The 21,329-nt window shown below is 40.5% G+C and overlaps 1 protein-coding gene across 2 annotated transcripts; it reads right to left on the bottom strand.

The window, feature by feature from the left end:
• Positions 1-1,644: 1,644 nt before the first annotated feature.
• Positions 1,645-19,946, bottom strand: LOC117320287. 2 transcript variants are annotated; one of them, XM_033874914.1, is made up of 7 exons: positions 19,780-19,946; positions 8,465-8,585; positions 5,172-5,333; positions 2,775-2,867; positions 2,439-2,591; positions 1,958-2,089; positions 1,645-1,842 (listed from the first exon to the last, which is right to left on the bottom strand). In XM_033874914.1, the coding sequence occupies exons 1-7, from the start codon at positions 19,854-19,856 to the stop codon at positions 1,798-1,800; spliced, it is 783 nt and encodes a 260-aa protein (XP_033730805.1). In that variant the 5' UTR covers positions 19,857-19,946; the 3' UTR covers positions 1,645-1,797. The 2 variants fall into 2 exon arrangements, with proteins under 2 accessions (XP_033730805.1, XP_033730802.1); XM_033874911.1 differs by lacking the exon at positions 19,780-19,946 and adding an exon at positions 11,957-12,385.
• Positions 19,947-21,329: the final 1,383 nt, after the last annotated feature.

Raw genomic sequence — 21,329 nt, 5'->3', positions numbered from 1 at the left:
TGGACCATTGACAGTATCAATTGATTATATATTATGCATATCTGTGAACAGTGATAAGATATATCAAAGGTCATAATATAGGTCACAAAAGGTCAAAGGTGAAATGTTGATCAATATTGTGTATATTTTATATACATATCCTATTACAGTTTGAAGATATACCAAAGGTCATTATATGGGTCACCAAAGGTCAAAGGTCAAATTATCAACCAATGTCGATCAATATCGCGTACATGTCATAGGCATATCTGATAACAGTGATAAGTTAAACCAAAGGTCATTATATGGGTCACCAAAGGTCAAATTATCAACCAATGTCGATCAATATCGTTTACATGTCATATGCATATCTGATAACAGTGATAAGTTATAACAAAGGTCATTATATGGGTCACCAAAGGTCACAGGTCAAATTGTCAATCTGTGTCGATTCAATATCGTGTACATGTTAGATGAATAATTTATCATAGTGATAAGTTATACCAAAGGTCATAATATGGGTCACCAAAGGTCAAAGGTCAAATGTTTTACCAATATTGATCAATATTGTATATATTTTATATGCATATTATACTACAGTTTGAAGATATACCAAAGGTCATTATATGGGTGACCAAAGGTCAAAGGTCAAATTATCAACCAATGTCGATCAATATCGTGTACATGTCATATGCATATCTGATAACAGTGATAAGTTATACCAAAGGTCATTATATGGGTCACCAAAGGTCACAGGTCAAATTATCAATCTGTGTCGATCAATATCGTGTACGTGCTTGGTTTGTTTGGTTTGTTTTTGTTTAACGTCCTATTAACAGCCAGGGTCATTTAAGGACGTGCCAGGTTTTGGGGGTGGAGGATAGCCGGAGTACCCGGAGAAAAACCACCGGCCTACGGTCAGCACCTCACCTGGAGGAATATAACTTTCCTCTCTATCTGTCTTGATTGTATGCAAGATGAACATCGTGTACAGTGTACGTGTTAGATGAATAATTTATCATAGTGATAAGTTATACCAAAGGTCATAATATGGGTCACCAAAGGTCAAATGTTTTACCAATGTTGATCAATATTGCATACATTTTAGATATACCAAAGGTCATTATATGGGTCACCAAAGATCGAATTGTTAATCAATATCGATCAAAATTGTATGCTTGTTTAATTGTATACAGACTTGTATCTTATAACAGTGCTGTTATTCAGAGAAACATGTACATGTGGCTCACTTTTCAACGGGTTCCGTTTTCAACAGGCTACACGTGGAAAAGAGAGACCTGATGGGGTCCATTTTCAACAGGTGAGTCAGTTTTCCACGGCGTCCCGGTTCCATTTTCAACGTGTTCCATTTTCCACGGGGGTCCATTTTCAACGTAACACCGGCGTAAGCATCGAAAAAGTCGACATACAACGCCGCGACGTAATCTAGATTAACACAGTATTGGTTAAACCCCGCTGACTGTCAATCGTTAGATGTCCATATATAGCATGTAAGCTACTGTTAGATAATGTTTCTAGATAATCAACCTATCAGTAATGTGCAGATTATCGGCATTGTTATATATTGGTGATTGTTAGTTAAATATCATGTGGATTTGACATAAAACACGACAGGGTCGGATAGAAAGCAAACAGACAACGTGATAAAAATTCGTTTGATTTTAATCCATCAAATAAGTACGCTTGATTCTTCAGATAGCGGGAGTTATTGAAAAAGAGGATATTTTCTATACGATATTCTCCTGTTTTGTCCCATATCTTCTGTACATGTAACACTGATATCTGTATCGGTGTCGATCACAGCACCAACTTCTCCGCCAGCCTGTACAAGCCAGCTACTGTCTGAAACGAGGAAAATAAAGTATGGTGTCAGTCTGAAACAATAGTCGGTAAGATGTCGCAATGACAAATATATTTAAGTTATTTTGTTGTTTTTGTTTATTCTTATTGACCGTACCTCCTCCTCTCGGAGATTTCGCAGAAGCGGAGATTCTTTGGTGGAAAACTTCCCCTTCGGATAGACTCGTTTTGGACTAGACACAGGCCCATCGCCGGAGTTCATCTGCTTTTTCGGTTGGGACCACTGTACCTGAACGAGCAGAAGTCAACAGAGAGTTAGCATATCGTGGAAGGTAATACATATACATCTATGGGGTGCGGGGTTGGTGGTGGGGATCGGCGCTCTCAAACACGATCATTGGACAGAACCGATAGCCGTCAGTACGACAATTCATATTCCTTATTCTGTGCCGCTCTTTCTCTCGCTTCATGTGTATGTGTGCGATCGATATTATATATTTACTTAGTATATTGATAAACGTTCATATTTACCGCCCCTGTTATCCAAAGTCATTTTGAAGCGCGAATGCAATCCTTATTTACTAAGAAGTTGGAAGACGGACGTTGATCCTTTGTTAATTTTCGAGTGTTTGACCTACCTGTTTCTTTGCTTTCTGTTTACCCCCGGGACTGTCATTCATAGAGTCATCTACGGATATCTTCTCGTCCTCGTCTTTCTGATCGCTCAAATTTTCCTTGTGCTTTTCTTCTGAATCTTTGTTTTCAGTGTGCTCCATTTGTGAAACTACGCTCTGTAAAAATAAGGATGTTATATCTACAGTACTCGTACCATGTATAAATGTATTTTGTTTTATTTGGTAGTTGGGTTTATAGCCGCGTGAAAAGGTCATTTTGAGACGGCGTTTACTTGTAAGTTGCTAGCATATACAAGTATTCATTAGGCGACCATGCATATTGTTTTTTGTTGTTCTGACCTGTTTGTGATCCATGGGCTGTGGTCGGGAATCTGGCCTCTCTGCCTGGTAGTATGGACTGTCCTCGTGCATGATAGACGGGGGTCCTACCTTCTGTACAATCGGAAGAACCAAACCATTTACCAACTTTGAATAATTTTTATTTAAGATTAAAAAACAATGTTCATCTCTCATTCAATTGAAGCCTGGCCGAATTTCTCTTATTATGAAATTGATTCCATTACAAATACATAGTTGATTATTATTAAATCTAATTTGGTAGCAATAATCAAGAGTTAAGAGGAAATAATATTGCACTGACCATACTCCCGCTCCAACAACAGGGGTAAGACACGTTAATGATCCAGAATGAAATATTTAACCCCAGGTCGGGCTCAAAATTTAATCCTGTGTCATCGCAACTTGCCAAGCCCCTGTGGCTCCAACTCCTATATATCATTATCTCCTGCCCGTTTCCATGTTTCACAGTTCATCTGTAGCTGAATTTTCCATCCAGCCCACAACCAACACTGATGTGCAAGTCGTGTGATTTTTCCGACACACACTCTCCCTCCAGTTGTATGCCTTATTGGTGTGTACAACCTCCTTCACATTAAACACACACTCTCCCTCCAGTTGTATACCTTATTGGTGTGTACATCCTCCTTCCCATTACACACACTCTCCCTCCAGTTGTATACCTTATTGGTGTATACATCCTCCTTCCATTACACACACACTCTCCCTCCAGTTGTATACCTTATTGGTGTCTACATCCTCCTTCCCATTACACACACTCTCCCTCCAGTTGTATACCTTATTGGTGTGTACATCCTCCTTCCCATTACACACACTCTCCCTCCAGTGGTATACCTTATTGGTGTGTACATCCTCCTTCCCATTACACACACTCTCCCTCAAGTTGTATACCTTATTGGTGTGTTCATCCTCCTTCCCATTACACACACTCTCCCTCCAGTTGTATACCTTATTGGTGTGTTCATCCTCCTTCCCATTACACACACTCTCCCTCCAGTTGTATACCTTATTGGTGTGTACATCCTCCTTCCCATTACACACACTCTCCCTCCAGTGGTATACCTTATTGGTGTGTTCATCCTCCTTCCCATTACACACACTCTCCCTCAAGTTATATACCTTATTGGTGTGTACATCCTCCTTCCCATTACACACACTCTCCCTCCAGTTGTATACCTTATTGGTGTCTACATCCTCCTTCCCATTACACACACTCTCCCTCCAGTTGTATACCTTATTGGTGTCTACATCCTCCTTCCCATTACACACTCTCTCCCTCCAGTTATATACCTTATTGGTGTGTACATCCTCCTTCCCATTACACACACTCTCCCTCCAGTTGTATACCTTATTGGTGTGTACAACCTCCTTCACATTACACACACTCTCCCTCCAGTTGTATACCTTATTGGTGTGTACATCCTCCTTCCCATTACACACACTCTCCCTCCAGTTGTATACCTTATTGGTGTGTACATCCTCCTTCCCATTACACACACTCTCCCTCCAGTTGTATACCTTATCGGTGTGTACATCCTCCTTCCCATTACACACACTCTCCCTCCAGTGGTATACCTTATTGGTGTCTACATCCTCCTTCCCATTACACACACTCTCCCTCAAGTTGTATACCTTATTGGTGTGTTCATCCTCCTTCACATTACACACACTCTCCCTCCAGTTGTATACCTTATTGGTGTGTTCATCCTCCTTCCCATTACACACACTCTCCCTCCAGTTGTATACCTTATTGGTGTGTACATCCTCCTTCCCATTACACACACTCTCCCTCCAGTGGTATACCTTATTGGTGTGTTCATCCTCCTTCCCATTACACACACTCTCCCTCAAGTTATATACCTTATTGGTGTGTACATCCTCCTTCCCATTACACACACTCTCCCTCCAGTTGTATACCTTATTGGTGTCTACATCCTCCTTCCCATTACACACACTCTCCCTCCAGTTGTATACCTTATTGGTGTCTACATCCTCCTTCCCATTACACACTCTCTCCCTCCAGTTATATACCTTATTGGTGTGTACATCCTCCTTCCCATTACACACACTCTCCCTCCAGTTGTATACCTTATTGGTGTGTACAACCTCCTTCACATTACACACACTCTCCCTCCAGTTGTATACCTTATTGGTGTCTACATCCTCCTTCCCATTACACACATACTCTCCCTCCAGTTGTATACCTTATTGGTGTGTACATCCTCCTTCCCATTACACACACTCTCCCTCCAGTTGTATACCTTATTGGTGTGTACATCCTCCTTCCCATTACACGCACACTCTCCCTCCAGTTGTATACCTTATTGGTGTGTACATCCTCCTTCCCATTACACACACACACTCCCTCCGGTTATTTACCTTATTGGTGTCCTTCGAGTTGTGTTTTATTCTCTTTGAGCGGTGCTGTTTACCTGCCGGGTTTTTCATCACACTGGCTGATATAATACCATCCAGCATTAACTTCCGTAGTCTCTGTTTCTCTGCTTTCTCCAATGCCTTTTCTTTCTTGTCCAGGTTAGACTATTGTCAGATAAAGTAAGTATGGTAAGTTTTCTTATTACTTTGCATTATCTTCAAATGATGATACTTTTCAAGTGATTGGACAGATTGCCTTTCATTTCTAAACATGGAATCTAGACATCTCTCTAACGTCAAAATTGATCGATTAATTGATTGATTGATAGGTACCTGTGTTATCTGACAGTAATACAGACATATCTCACGTGATAGGTACCTGTGTTATCTGACAGTAACACAGACATATCTCACGTGATAGGTACCTGTGTTATCTGACAGTAACACAGACATATCTCACGTGATAGGTACCTGTGTTATCTGACATTCTACCATGTTTGCTATGCAACGCCAGTTTTGATTGGTTTAAAACCATGTATTATTTTCCAATAACCCACGCTCGTGCCAATAATACACGTTCGGCAGTCACGGCTGTAACAATTTTATATATCTAATATTCAGCTGTTTTATAAAAGGTTACTATAGCCGAGTGGGCTAACGGGTTAGTCTTTCAATAAATTTTTATCACGACGCGAGTTCGAATCCTATGGAGGCTCCCTATTTGTCTTTTTTTTCTCTCCTTTTTTTTTTAATTTTCAAAATCAATGCCATATGATAGATGCTCTTGATCGTAGTACTGAATTGCCTGTATATTTCATCAACAAATATTGCAATACTCAAGAAATAAATTACAAGGTTTTCTCGGGGTTTCTTTGCTGTTTTTCTATTAGAAAGAGGTCGATCTCAGAACTAAACAGTACATGGTAGAATAGAAATAATCAACTTTGACTCGTGTATTGTTGCAGGATATACAACTCGGACTCGGATATTTTGCAATTTTAATTAATAACTCAGGCCTGCGGCCTTCGTTATTAATTCAATTTCAAAATATCCTCGTCCTTGTTGTATATCCTGCAATAATACACGAATCATCGTTAATTATTTCTTAAGTAACACATACAAATCTCACGTGATAGGTATCTGTGTTATCTGACAGTAACACATACAAATCTCACGCGATAGGTACCTGTGTTATCTGACAGTAACACAGACATATCTCGTTACCTACCTCGTACCTGTGTTATCTGACAGTAACACAGATATATCTCACGTTACCTACCTCGTACCTGTGTTATCTGACAGTAACACAGACATATCTCACGTGATGGGTACCTGTGTTATCTGACAGTAACACAGATATATCTCACGTGATAGGTACCTGTGTTATCTGACAGTAACACAGACATATCTCACGTTACCTACCTTGTACCTGTGTTATCTGATAGTAACACAGACATATCTCACGTGATGGGTACCTGTGTTATCTGACAGTAACACAGATATATCTCACGTGATAGGTACCTGTGTTATCTGACAGTAACACAGACATATCTCACGTTACCTACCTTGTACCTGTGTTATCTGATAGTAACACAGACATATCTTACGTTACCTACCTCGTACCTGTGTTATCTGACAGTAACACAGACATATCTCACGTGATGGGTACCTGTGTTATCTGACAGTAACACAGATATATCTCACGTGATAGGTACCTGTGTTATCTGACAGTAACACAGACATATCTCACGTTACCTACCTTGTACCTGTGTTATCTGATAGTAACACAGACATATCTTACGCTACCTACCTCGTACCTGTGTTATCTGACAGTAACACAAACATATATCACGTGATAGGTACCTGTGTTATCTGACAGTAACACAGACATATCTCACGTGATATGTACCTGTGTTATCTGACAGTAACACAGACATATCTCACGTTACCTACCTCGTACCTGTGTTATCTGACAGTAACACAGACATATCTCACGTGATGGGTACCTGTGTTATCTGACAGTAACACAGACATATATCACGTGATAGGTACCTGTGTTATCTGACAGTAACACAGACATATCTCACGTTACCTACCTCGTACCTGTGTTATCTGACAGTAACACAGACATATCTCACGTGATGGGTACCTGTGTTATCTGACAGTAACACAGACATATATCACGTGATAGGTACCTGTGTTATCTGACAGTAACACAGACATATATCACGTGATGGGTACCTGTGTTATCTGACAGTAACACAGACATATCTCACGTTACCTACCTCGTACCTGTGTTATCTGACAGTAACACATACAAATCTCACGTGATAGCTACCTGTGCTATCTGACAGTAACACAGACATATCTTACGTGATAGGTACCTGTGTTATCTGACAGTAACACAGGCATATCTCACGTTACTTACCTCGTACCTGTGTTATCTGACAGTAACACAGATATATCTCACGTGATAGGTACCTGTGTTATCTGACAGTAACACAGACATATCTCACGTTACCTACCTCGTACCTGTGTTATCTGACAGTAACACAGACATATCTCACGTTACCTACCTCGTACCTGTGTTATCTGACAGTAACACATACAAATCTCACGTGATAGCTACCTGTGCTATCTGACAGTAACACAGACATATCTTACGTGATAGGTACCTGTGTTATCTGACAGTAACACAGGCATATCTCACGTTACCTACCTCGTACCTGTGTTATATGACAGTAACACAGATATATCTCACGTGATAGGTACCTGTGTTATCTGACAGTAACACAGACATATCTCACGTGATAGGTACCTGTGTTATCTGACAGTAACACAGGCATATCTCACGTTACCTACCTTGTACCTGTGTTATCTGATAGTAACACAGACATATCTTACGTTACCTACCTCGTACCTGTGTTATCTGACAGTAACACAAACATATATCACGTGATAGGTACCTGTGTTATCTGACAGTAACACAGACATATCTCACGTGATAGGTACCTGTGTTATCTGACAGTAACACAGGCATATCTCACGTTACCTACCTTGTACCTGTGTTATCTGATAGTAACACAGACATATCTTACGTTACCTACCTCGTACCTGTGTTATCTGACAGTAACACAAACATATATCACGTGATAGGTACCTGTGTTATCTGACAGTAACACAGACATATCTCACGTGATGGGTACCTGTGTTATCTGACAGTAATACAGACATATCTCACGTGATAGGTACCTGTGTTATCTGACAGTAACACCGACATATATCACGTTACCTACCTCGTACTCCTGTTTGAGTTTGTCGAGCAAAGTCTCCGTGTAGTTGCGGTCGTTGAGCCTGATGACATCAGTACCCATCAGCTTCAGTAACTTCTGACGTATCCGTAATGCAGACAATGAACTGTGGAGTAGAGCAACACATACACACCTGTTTAATGATCCTAAAGATGGCTCCTCGCGTTCCTACGCTCGTTTTTTTTTTTTTTTTTTTTGTCCTTGTGATAATATTAAGTAATCTATTGTTTCCTCTTGGTTGTCTAAGTTATGAACTTTGCTTTTATACCATTTGTGAAGTAACTCGCAATACAAGTGATCAAATGACAAGATTCGATGTGACAGGTTGAGAAAAACGCTACTATGCAGGGTTGTAACATGTGCAAGACATGTAATGGATTCGCAAACTCGATTTTCACCTTTTGTATGATTTGCGGTGTACATGTATACATAAGTTACGACCCCTGGTTCAGTAATACAAGTACGCTACGTACATGAAATTATACAGTTTGTTAAGTTTATTTAATTGTAAAATTACTTTGAAAACACACTTTATAGAAAGTTGACTTGAATGCTAAAACAAAACGAAACCTTAGAACATGGATGTACCTGTATTTAATAGATGTCAACTTGATGTCCTATCTCTCAATTAAAAACGTGTCCTGCAGAGGGTTTCTCCCCGAATTGCGCAAAGCATATACATGTAGTAGCACTATGTTTGGTTGGATTGGGAAAATGCATTATGCGTGTTGGTATCATGTTTCTCACGCGATTGTCTGCTCACTTCCAAATATGGGTTTTTCTCGATCTGACACGCAAAGTCGGGGTTTAATGCGGGTCATTGTTAAATCAGAAAAAAAGGAACTTTTCATTGTATTACTATTATTGTTTTGTATTAACGCAAAGCTCATACCTTAGACAATCCAGGAAAATACAAATATATAGAGCTCAAAAACGCGGGATTCCATCTTTAACACTAATCATTTATCCCCCCCCCCCCCCCCCCCCCCCCCCTCCCCCCTCCCCCGAAATACATGTATTGAAATGGTCCAATTGTAAGGTATAAAAAAGTAAGGGGGAAAGATGGACGAATACAGACTATCAGATTCGGTGTCAACAGTGGACACAGGCTAATACCGCACACTCAATAAACAAAATCTAAATCGGAATTCGTATTGAAAAACCGTTAACGCGAAATAAGTAAACATTGTCGCCAAGCGATAAGTTAAGGGGTTCTCCTGCCATTTTTTACGCAAAAACTTGCGTATAATGGTTTGGTTTGGTTTGGTTTATTTTGTTTAACGTCCTATTAACAGCTAAGGTCATTTAAGAACGGCCTCCCGTGCGTGAGACATGCATGCGTGTGGCGAGTGCGTATGTGTGTTTAGGGAGGCTGCGGTATGTTCGTGTTAAGTCTCCTTGTGATAGGCCGGAACTTTTGCTGATTTATAGTGCTACCTCACTGAAGCATACTGCCGAAGACACCCAACAGCACACCCCATCCGATCACATTATACTGACAATGGGCGAACCAGTCGTCCCACTCCTAATATACGAAGCGCTTAGCAGGAGCAGCAACTACCATTTTTAAAGACTCTGGTATGTCTCGGCTAGGGGACAGAACCCAAAGCCTTCCTCACAGCGGCGAACGCTCAAATAAAGGCCAAAAGTGAGGCATTGTCAAGGGAGACATTAGGAAGAAGAAAGTTGTTCAGAAAGAAGAGAAAAGATAAGATCCCAAATTTAGTCGCCTCTGACGATCATGCAATGGGGGCAGCAGATACAAAAACACCCTACCTGCAGGGCAGTGCGTATAATGTCCTGGTTACACATGATTGTTAGGAACCATGTGTAGATACAAGGTCATTATACGCATGGTTACAATGACAATCAAAATTTCCGAAAAAAACCTGTAAGTACACCTTCATGAGCTTTAACATTCCTGTGTAGGTTTTTTTAATTGGTTCTCTAGTTTAGGAGAAGTTTTCAGGAGAATATTTAACACAATCTATGTATATCGACCTGGTTACCATGCCCACCAAGATTTCTGCAAAAAAAAAAAATAAATAAAAAAATAAAAGAAACAAACAAACATAAATGCGTATCTACACATGGTTCCTAACAATCATGTGTAGTTTCCTTGAAATTGATTCATGAGTTTATGTGGAGTTGTCCGGACAAGGTTTTTCTCCATACGCCCATAAGTTATGGGCTGATGAATGCCAACTGGACAAAGGCAAATTTAACATGAAGCGCTAGTGCGCTTCGTTAATTGCCTTTGTCCAGTTGGCATTCATCAGCCCATAACTTCCAACTAAAAGCAGTTCAATGCTTAAATGACGTTGCGCACAATAACGTGACGTCATCATTTTACATTGAGTAACCCGGTCTTAAATGATAAAGGCCCGTTCCGCGAACAAGTTTATCCCAAACCTCGTGTGTCAGTCAAACTCTTGCATTCGGGTTGAGATATTCCCGTACACGGAACAGACCCGTGTTTCTCCCTCAGGTTGAAATCCCCCTGTCTCACCCCGAAAGGGGTGAAAGATTCTATTATTGCTAGTATTATTAGTATTTTGAGATATCAACCTGATGCCTGAATTCTATTTTTAGAAACACTCTGCGTCGATAATTCGTTTATGACGTCATAAGCATTGTGAAATCACAATGCCGCAATGTAAATTTCCTATTATCAGGATATATATAATACATTTCCACCCTTTCGCAAGTTTGAAATATGGCGTTATACTAACCTGTTACGCTCTTAATTATTGATCTCGGCCTTCGCACTGACAAATATTTGATTCTACCAAGTTGGTTTATCACTATGCTAACCTCGCATTTGACATCAACATCAGCAACAAAACGAGCCGGATGATATAAGTATGCTTTAGTATGTAATAGCGTTACTATAGAAACCGGCCAAATAGCTTCACAAGACCAGCAACTGTGTTGAAATTAATGAGTAATCGTTCGTTGTCAATTACTGTTCTCTGAAAGCTGTTGATATAACTTTCCAATTAAAAACCATGATGTTACATAAATACATACAATTTATCAACCATTCCTACCCTATATTGGTATTTACAATGACGTATCACACATTTGTTGTATATGTATTCTCTATGAGAAATAAAACAATTGAACACATATCATACGATACATACTGTGGCTGAATTCAGCGTGAAATAACGAGGGTGGAGTTCGTCTCTCGACCGTGACATACCTTATAAATAAAATAGCTGTATAGAGGTTTACACGCATCACTGCCAACATGTTTTATTGTCCACTTACTCTGATAACGATAATTATAAGCTCAGCAGCAAAGATAAGTCTTTAACCAATTATCTTTGGTACATTATGTTTGTGAAGAAAAATACACCAAAATTAAGGAATTAAAACTTAACATACATGGAACTACATAAATCAATGGAGAGAAACAAAACCACCCTTATCAACACTGTCTTGTGAAAAGTCCATGTCCCAATTAAAACTTACGCATCCACACTAAAGTCGTTCTCGTCTATGACAAACTCTTGCGAGCCTTGGACTCTGTATCGAGTAACGGTCTCTTCCATATCAAATTCATTTAGTAACTGTCTCACTATAGCTTGATTTCTCTTCTTCTGCAAGTCTGAATGAGGGTTGTGTGTCCATTTGTCCGAGCAGAATGAGTCCGGAGAGCCAGCCCTCTCTGTCCGATTCTCCTCCATCACGTAAATTGTCTGGTTGTGAAGGGTAACCTAACTAACATCACACATCAGAAATACGGATGATGCTTACTACACAATGTGGTACCATTTCAATTTTTCATAAGTTGAGCGGTATGTACCCCCACAACACGCGATGAGCTGTAGCGGTCCACTGGGTTTGACAGAGCTAGGAGATGCCAGGTTGGAGAGCGTGTAACCGTTTATTGACGGGTCGTCAATGTTAAAGTAAACACGATCTGCAACCATAAATACCCCGCCTGTTATCAGAGGGACTGATTTATTGTACTAGCGAAACATGACCGCAGTCATGTCTCCAATTTGCATGTTTTGCTTATCATGATACAGTCATAATTAATGAGGAGATTGAATTGAGGCAGCCTCTGACGTCACCTTGTGTTGGAGCTATAGTCTCCGCTTAAGCCTGGAACGACTGCATACGATCACTGAAGCTGACGCTAATGACGAGGACAACTGACGATAATGTCGACGATAATGTCGACGAGATGGATCACCGCCTGGTAGAGAATGGGTTGATCTCTAAACGATGTATGACGATCAAGATTGACGTCCCTTCTAAAACTAGTATCTTCGGCTTTAAAACCAACAAAACACCGTAGTTTATATTGATTTATAAACTCCAAAAGCAATAATCATTTAGCTGTAAATGAAATTGAACTTCGAAAAATAATTGATGAAACTATTATGGCAGAATGTTAAGAAAGAATTTTACATGGTGGTTTGGAAAGGTAGTTTATGACACCGTCTGTTTCGTCTACAGCAGATGCCATGTAAATCTAATGTTAAAACCGCATTAATGCCATAACCTCAAAGTAACAACCGTGGTTGTGACAATGAAAAGGCACTACCGTTATAACCCAATGCCATCATCCGGATTACATATCGTAATAGAATTTCAATGAGATAATGACTATAGACTTTACAAAAATACGTCTCTCTAATATGCAGATCTTTTACCTTTAAAGCACATAATTGCTCAACAATAAGTTGTCTTATTTCTGTACATCAGAATGATTATCATATTTCGGTAACAAGTTTGTCTTGTAAATCTATATTGGCTTGACAATATCTAGACAGGTAATATTCATGATTGTCGTAAAATCCTCGTATACATAATTGTATGATATGGATAAAGTTTAACACGTTTATCTAGTTATGGGTTGATATATGTAATTCATATAGTGTATGAAATAACAACTAAAAGGTGAGTGATGTTGGCACCTAAAGCTGCCGTCTATCAGTCTATAGAGAAAATAACGACCTGGTACTTTTTTCCGTAAAAAAATGCATCCTGTTTTACTTCAACGCTTTGGTAGGTAAAACCTCTACTTATAGTCAATTATAGATGGGTGCCAATTTCACGGAATGTAATCTAACACCCTAAACGTTAAAAATACGTTATACACTCCATGATAGCTCTAAACACACTTGATCTGATTTTTTATTATGATGGCGACCATTCGAAGGCTAGCGACTGACACCTTACTGACTCACCCGCCTGACATGGTTACACCTAACCCTCTCTACCTATGTTTACTCGTGTTTACTTTGGTCTGCACGCACCTGTCGATACATCAAAATAGCATAGACATCTTATAAGTATCCCTAAATATAAAATACACATTCCGTCAATATATTCCTCCAGAATGTCATTTTGTCTATGTCAAGTTGTTTATTGCTCCAGTAAAACAATTTATCTGTCGTAAAATGAAATCTAGTAGGCACTTGAAAATAAGCTCATTAAAAAGACATGTGTGCTCAAAGGACTAGACGTGATATAAAATATGTTGTCATACAAGATATGTTTACTTATATGTAACACGTGTGGCTCGCTGGGTTTTCTTCCTCAGTAACATACCTAGTGTATATATAATCATATGGGTATGCTCGTATGTACTGTGTACCTGATAGCACGCAAAGCTCCCATAGATTTGATGAAAATAACGAGATTCACAACTTTCTTAACAATTATATTTTAGGGGGGAAATTAACATGAGCAGGTGGTAGAAAATTACGGAATGACAAGGCGGCGAAGAAAACGGTATTTACTGAAATAGAGGTGGGAATAAATCAGTGGTACGAGGACACAGTATTGACGTAGGGACAAATCATCAATTAACGAACAGTGAGATGAGGACAAAATATTGACGTAGGGACAAATCATAATAAACAGTGAAATCGGGACAAAGTATTAACGAACAGTGAGATGAGGACAAAGTATTGACGTAGGGACAAATCATAATAAACAGTGAAATGAGGACAAAGTATTAACGAACAGTGAAATGAGGACAAAGTATTAACGAACAGTGAAATGAGGACAAAGTATTAACGAACAGTGAAATGAGGACAAAGTATTAACGAACAGTGAGACGAGGACAAAGTATTGACGTAGGGACAAATCAAGATCAAACAGATAAATTAAGAAACATTGACGTAGTCTTGTACATTGTATGTATACAGTCGTTAAACATTCAAAAATACATTTGTACAAGAGGAATTATGAAGATGGACAGCTCTTGTCTATTAAATCTGTATTACCCAGTTTTTCTCAAACAATATTATAATAATAAATAAGTCGGCAATATTTATGAAAATTCGAGACTCAACAAGGATATATAATTTGAAAGAAGAACAGGAACTGTATCTAGTGGAGCAGTCAGTGGACGGACTACAACAGAGTACACGTGTAAACCTGGAGACGACAATAACTTGACACATATATGTAATAAAACAAACGAATATTGACTGTGTTAACAAGCTTACTGCAAATACTTTCCTAGATTACAGAGATCTATACTGCTATGTGTATGTACAAGTTTGAATGAAGATGGCCGCGTCCAATAATATACACTTTAATAGACTTCTCACGAATATCTTCATAGCGTGGACAGATCAAACTAAAATGGAACTCCTCCTCTACTTGGTTCTGGATACAAAAACCACAAATCCTATACTCTAGGTATATTACGGTACCGACCTTCTAACATAACTGATGAGATGAAAGTCGAAATTTCGGAATTGATTTAAAGATACACGTCAGGTATAGACTTTGTTAAATAGAATTGTAACGTTAAGTTATCAATCAGGAATTTGCAGAAAATTAAGTCCTTGTTTGAATGAAGCTATCTATCAAACGCTGCTAAAAACAATGTAAAAATACAGTTTCGTTATCAACATGATGTGTATACCAAACAGTGCTTAAGCCACACGCCAGTCATAAGTTTCTAACTTGACAACGCCAATTGCCATTTCTGTGATTACACTCAACCACATCATCATGAATTTCTTTAAGAACACAATTATCACATTCAATTAGTTTCAACCAATATTTGACAATTCGACATTTCCTAATGATATGTAAGCACCCCCTATCTGCGCCGTCGTGAGGTCCAAAGTATCGCCTGACTACGTACCTCAGACCTGATAAAGTATAATGATTCTCCCTGTATGTGCCCCATTTGTAAGCCATCTAATTTCATTAATTGGTTTGAAATTGAAGAACGGTAGGTGAAAAACACAATTCAGTTTTATAAACCAGATCAATACATGTAACCATGCTGAGCTGTATACGTCGTTAGGCATGTCATGCTTTACTGGTGGATCCCCGTCACTAACGACAAACTCAGGACCGCGTGACATGAAAAGTTAATGTGCCAGGTGCTGATAGATTTGATTGGAATGAACTTGTTCTCCGTAACGACGATAAACCAGAGACGTAAACATATAACACCAACAACACACAGGTAGATACCTACTTCAGGATACCAACCACTAGATACCTACTTCAGGATACCAACCACTAGATACCTACTTCAGGATACCAACCACTAGATACCTACTTCAGGATACCAACCACTAGATACCTACTTCAGGATACCAACCACTAGATACCTACTTCAGGATACCAACCACTAGATACCTACTTCAGGATACCAACCACTAGATACCTACTTCAGGATACCAACCACTAGATACCTACTTCAGGATACCAACCACTAGATACCTACTTCAGGACACCAAAAACTAGATACCTACTTCAGGATACCAACCACTAGATACCTACTTCAGGATACCAACCACTATATACCTACTTCAGGATACCAACCACTAGATGCCTACTTTAGGATACCAACCACTAGATACCTACTTCAGGATACCAACCACTAGATGCCTACTTTAGGATACCAACCACTAGATACCTACTTCAGGATACCAACCACTAGATACCTACTTCAGGATACCAACCACTATATACCTACTTTAGGATACCAACCACTAGATACCTACTTCAGGATACCAACCACTAGATACCTACTTCAGGACACCAAAAACTAGATACCTACTTCAGGATACCAACCACTAGATACCTACTTCAGGATACCAACCACTAGATACCTACTTCAGGATACCAACCACTATATACCTACTTCAGGATACCAACCACTAGATGCCTACTTTAGGATACCAACCACTAGATACCTTCTTCTGGATACCAACCACTAGATACCTACTTCAGGATACCAACCACTAGATACCTACTTCAGGATACCAACCACTAGATACCTACTTCAGGATACCAAACACTAGATACCTACTTCGGGGTACCAACCACTAGATACCTACTTCAGGATACCAAACACTAGATACCTACTTCAGGATACCAACCACTAGATACCTACTTCAGGATACCAACCATTAGATACCTACTTCAGGATACCAACCACTAGATACCTACTTCAGGACACCAAAAACTAGATACCTACTTCAGGATACCAACCACTAGATACCTACTTCAGGATACCAACCACTAGATATCTACTTCAGGATACCAACCACTAGATACCTACTTCAGGATACCAACCACTAGATACCTACTTCAGGATACCAACCACTATATACCTACTTCAGGATACCAACCACTAGATGCCTACTTTAGGATACCAACCACTAGATACCTACTTCTGGATACTAACCACTAGATACCTACTTCAGGATACCAACCACTAGATACCTACTTCAGGATACCAACCACTAGATACCTACTTCAGGATACCAACCACTAGATACCTACTTCAGGATACCAACCACTAGATACCTACTTCAGGATACCAACCACTAGATACCTACTTCGGGATACCAAACACTAGATACCTACTTCGGGATACCAACCACTAGATACCTACTTCAGAACACCAACCACTAGATACCTACTTCAAGATACTAACCACTAGATATACCTACTTCTGGATACTAACCACTAGATACCTACTTCTGGATACCAAACACTAGATACCTACTTCAGGATACCAAACACTAGATACCTACTTCAGGATACCAACCACACAACTAGATACCTACTCCAGGATACCAACCACTAGATACCTACTTCAGGATACCAACCACTAGACACCTACTTCAGGATACCAACCACTATATACCTACTTCAGGATACTAACCACTAGATACCTACTTCTGGATACCAAACACTAGATACCTACTTCAGGTGATGGAGGAGTGGGGACGGTAATGTGTGATGGAGGAGTGGAGACAGTAATGTGTGTGATGGAGGAGTGGGGACAGTAATGTATGTGATGGAGGAGTGGGGACAGTAATGTGTGTGATGGAGGAGTGGGGACAGTAATGTGTGTGATGGAGGAGTGGGGACGGTAATGTGTGTGATGGAGGAGTGGGGACAGTAATGTGTGTGATGGGGGAGTGGGGACAGTAATGTGTGTGATGGAGGAGTGGGGACAGTAATGTGTGTGATGGAGGAGTGGGGACAGTAATGTGTGATGGAGGAGTGGGGACAGTAATGTGTGTGATGGAGGAGTGGGGACGGTAATGTATGTGATAGAGGAGTGGGGACGGTAATGTGTAATGGAGGAGTGGGGACAGTAATGTGTGTGATGGGGGAGTGGGGACAGTAATGTATGTGATGGAGGAGTGGGGACAGTAATGTGTGATGGAGGAGTGGGGACAGTAATGTGTGTGATGGAGGAGTGGGGACAGTAATGTGTGATGGGGGAGTGGGGACAGTAATGTGTGTGATGGAGGAGTGGGGACAGTAATGTGTGTGATGGAGGAGTGGGGACAGTAATGTGTGATGGAGGAGTGGGAACGGTAATGTATGTGATGGAGGAGTGGGGACAGTAATGTGTGTGATGGAGGAGTGGGGACAGTAATGTGTGTGATGGAGGAGTGGGGACAGTAATGTGTGATGGAGGAGTGGGGCAGTAATGTGTGTGATGGGGGAGTGGGGACAGTAATGTGTGTGATGGAGGAGTGGGACAGTAATGTATGTGATGGGGAGTGGGGACAGTAATGTGTGTGATGGAGGAGTGGGGACAGTAATGTGTGTGATGGAGGAGTGGGGACGGTAATGTATGTGATGGGGGAGTGGGGACAGTAATGTATGTGATGTGGGAGTGGGGACAGTAGGTGTGTGATGGAGGGTGGGGACAGTAATGTGTGTGATGGGGGAGTGGGGACAGTAATGTGTGTGATGGAGGAGTGGTGACAGTAATGTGTGATGGGGGAGTGGGGACAGTAATGTGTGTGATGGAGGAGTGGGGACAGTAATGTGTGTGATGGAGGAGTGGGGACAGTAATGTGTGATGGAGGAGTGGGGACGGTAATGTGTGTGATGGAGGAGTGGGGACGGTAATGTGTGATGGGGGAGTGGGACGGTAATGTGTGTGATGGAGGAGTGGGGACGGGCATGTGTGTGAAGGGGGAGTGGGAACAGTAATGTATGTGATGGAGGAGTGGGGACAGTAATGTGTGTGATGGAGGAGTGGGGACGGTAATGTGTGTGATGGAGGTGTGGGGACGGTTATGTGTGTGATGGAGGAGTGGAGACGGTAATGTGTGTGATGGAGGAGTGGGGACAGTAATGTGTGTGATGGGGGAGTGGGGACAGTAATGTGTGTGATGGAGGAGTGGGGACAGTAATGTATGTGATGAAGGAGTGGGGACAGTATTGTGTGTGATGGGGGAGTGGGGACAGCAATGTGTGATGGAGGAGTGGAGACAGTAATGTGTGATGGGGGAGTGGGGACAGTAATGTGTGTGATGGAGGAGTGGGGACAGTAATGTGTGTGATGGAGGAGTAGGGACAGAAATGTGTGATGGGGGATCGGGGACGGTAATGTGTGTGATGGAGGAGTGGGGACAGTAATGTGTGTGATGGAGTAGTGGGGACGGTAATGTGTGATGGAGGAGTGGGGACAGTAATGTGTGATGGAGGAGTGGAGACAGTAATGTGTGATGGGGGAGTGGGGACAGTAATGTATGTGATGGAGGAGTGGGGACGGTAATGTGTGATGGAGGAGTGGGGACGGTAATGTGTGTAATGGGGGAGTGGGGACAGTAATGTGTGTGATAGAGGAGTGGGGGCAGTAATGTGTGATGGAGGAGTGGGGACAGTAATGTGTGTGATGTTGGAGTTTGGACAGTAATGTGTTAGGTAAGAGCAGGACGGGTAACTTAGGAACAGACTTTGGTTTTATACACATCATAAGGGGAAGGGGCGTTCTTCTAAATATTACGTAACATAAATTCACTGATAAATTAATTGTATAAATCACTAACTTGGACTTGTCATAGCGGTCCTCCCAGCGGAGTATGACGGCGTTCCTCCTTCTCACGCGGCTAATGAGCCTTTCCATCTTCCCGTCACGGTGACCAGCACACCCATTTAGATAAAAGTAATGCCCAGCATTGGCCCAGGTAACCACGGGCTGAATGTGTTCACCAGACGGTATGACGCCAGCATCTTTATGACGTCATCGTCACTGTGACGTCAAATCTCCCAACCATTGTTTTAAAAAACCTATGCTTGTTTCATCTTCGAAAACACTTGAAGGAACATGAAATTTCGTAGCGAATTATCATAATTATCGTCAATGGCAGCGTTTTGGTAAAAACGAAGATATTCGTAATTTCATAGAACGATGATTAGCGAGCAAAATACATCGATCGCTGAACCAGCGCCTTGCTGTTTTCGTTATTTCGTTGTGTTGATAAGTAAATATGTTGAACCACGGTGTATCAATCCGAAATACATCTGAATATACTAATACATACAATAATCTAATATGTGTATATGACCAGATTAGTGCAGACAATCGTATAGTCTGTAGATCAGGAACAGAGGGGCATTTTAAACACAACCAATCTAAACAGTTTTCTCTGTCTTTGTTTTGACATGAAAATGACGAGTTCTTATGTTACATTATGGAGGCGGGTTACGAGTCTCTATATCCATATCAGTATAGTACAACAAGAGCTGTGGCGGTTTGTCAATAAATAATTGAAATATATAAATTAGTAATGTTTTGCATATTGAATAAATAAGATTTATATTATGTAGTTGACGGAATTAATTTGTGATACTCAACCTTACTTAGTTGACATTATCATAAATAGCGGGAAAATCTTTGATATTTTCCAAAAAATGTCGTAGTCCAAAACATGTCATAATGTCATTTTTCACATGTCGTTTTCTTCATTCAAAAATCTCTGTTGTGCTTGTCTCCGAGATTGAATAATGGAAATTGTGTAGTTTATGAGAGGAAACTCAAATCTAAATGAACATGTGAACAAATCTGTAAAAAAAAACGTCGGGTAAGGTCTGTGGTAGAATTCTCACTTGTACGATAGAAAGATCCAATAGTAGTTGAAAATGTTGAACGCACAAATGTAGGACAACCAAGAGAATTGTAAAATTAGAAAACCTATCCTATCCAGAACGATGACCTAAGTTGGGCCTTACAAATGATGTGATGGAAACTTACAAAATCATAAACACACACATAAATATATACGTTCACGCACGGTGAGTTAATATTGACACAATCGTTTGATCTCCAACAAAGCAAAAAACCGGTTCGGCGGTAGCCGTGAAAAGTGTCGGTGTCCCTCCACCTTTGGGTTACGAGTTCGAAACCTACGTGGGGCAGGTGCCTGGTACTGACCGTAGGCCGGTGGTTTTTCTCTGGGCACTCCGGCTTTCAACATCCAAAACCATGACCCTAGCTGTTAATAAAACGCTACACAAAAATAAAACAAACTAAACGAAAAAATACATATAAATGCTACATTTTCAGTGGAAGAAAGCCTTTGGAGGTGTTTGTGCTTCT

This window comes from Pecten maximus, chromosome 2 (assembly GCF_902652985.1).
Source record: "Pecten maximus chromosome 2, xPecMax1.1, whole genome shotgun sequence".
In the NCBI taxonomy this organism is placed as follows: Eukaryota; Metazoa; Mollusca; class Bivalvia; order Pectinida; family Pectinidae; genus Pecten; species Pecten maximus.
Note: the sequence above shows the minus strand (reverse complement) of the source record. Positions and strands in the feature narration are given on the sequence as shown.

Excerpts from the sequence above, each read along its gene's own strand:
- LOC117320287 (XM_033874911.1), bottom strand. The coding sequence starts at position 12,171 with ATGGAGGAGAATCGGACAGAGAGGGCTGGCTCTCCGGACTCATTCTGC. Across the intron at positions 2,090-2,438 it reads AACAGAAAGCAAAGAAACAG|GTACAGTGGTCCCAACCGAA; the intron begins GTAGGTCAAACA and ends CTGCTCGTTCAG. Across the intron at positions 1,843-1,957 it reads GAAATCTCCGAGAGGAGGAG|ACAGTAGCTGGCTTGTACAG; the intron begins GTACGGTCAATA and ends TCCTCGTTTCAG.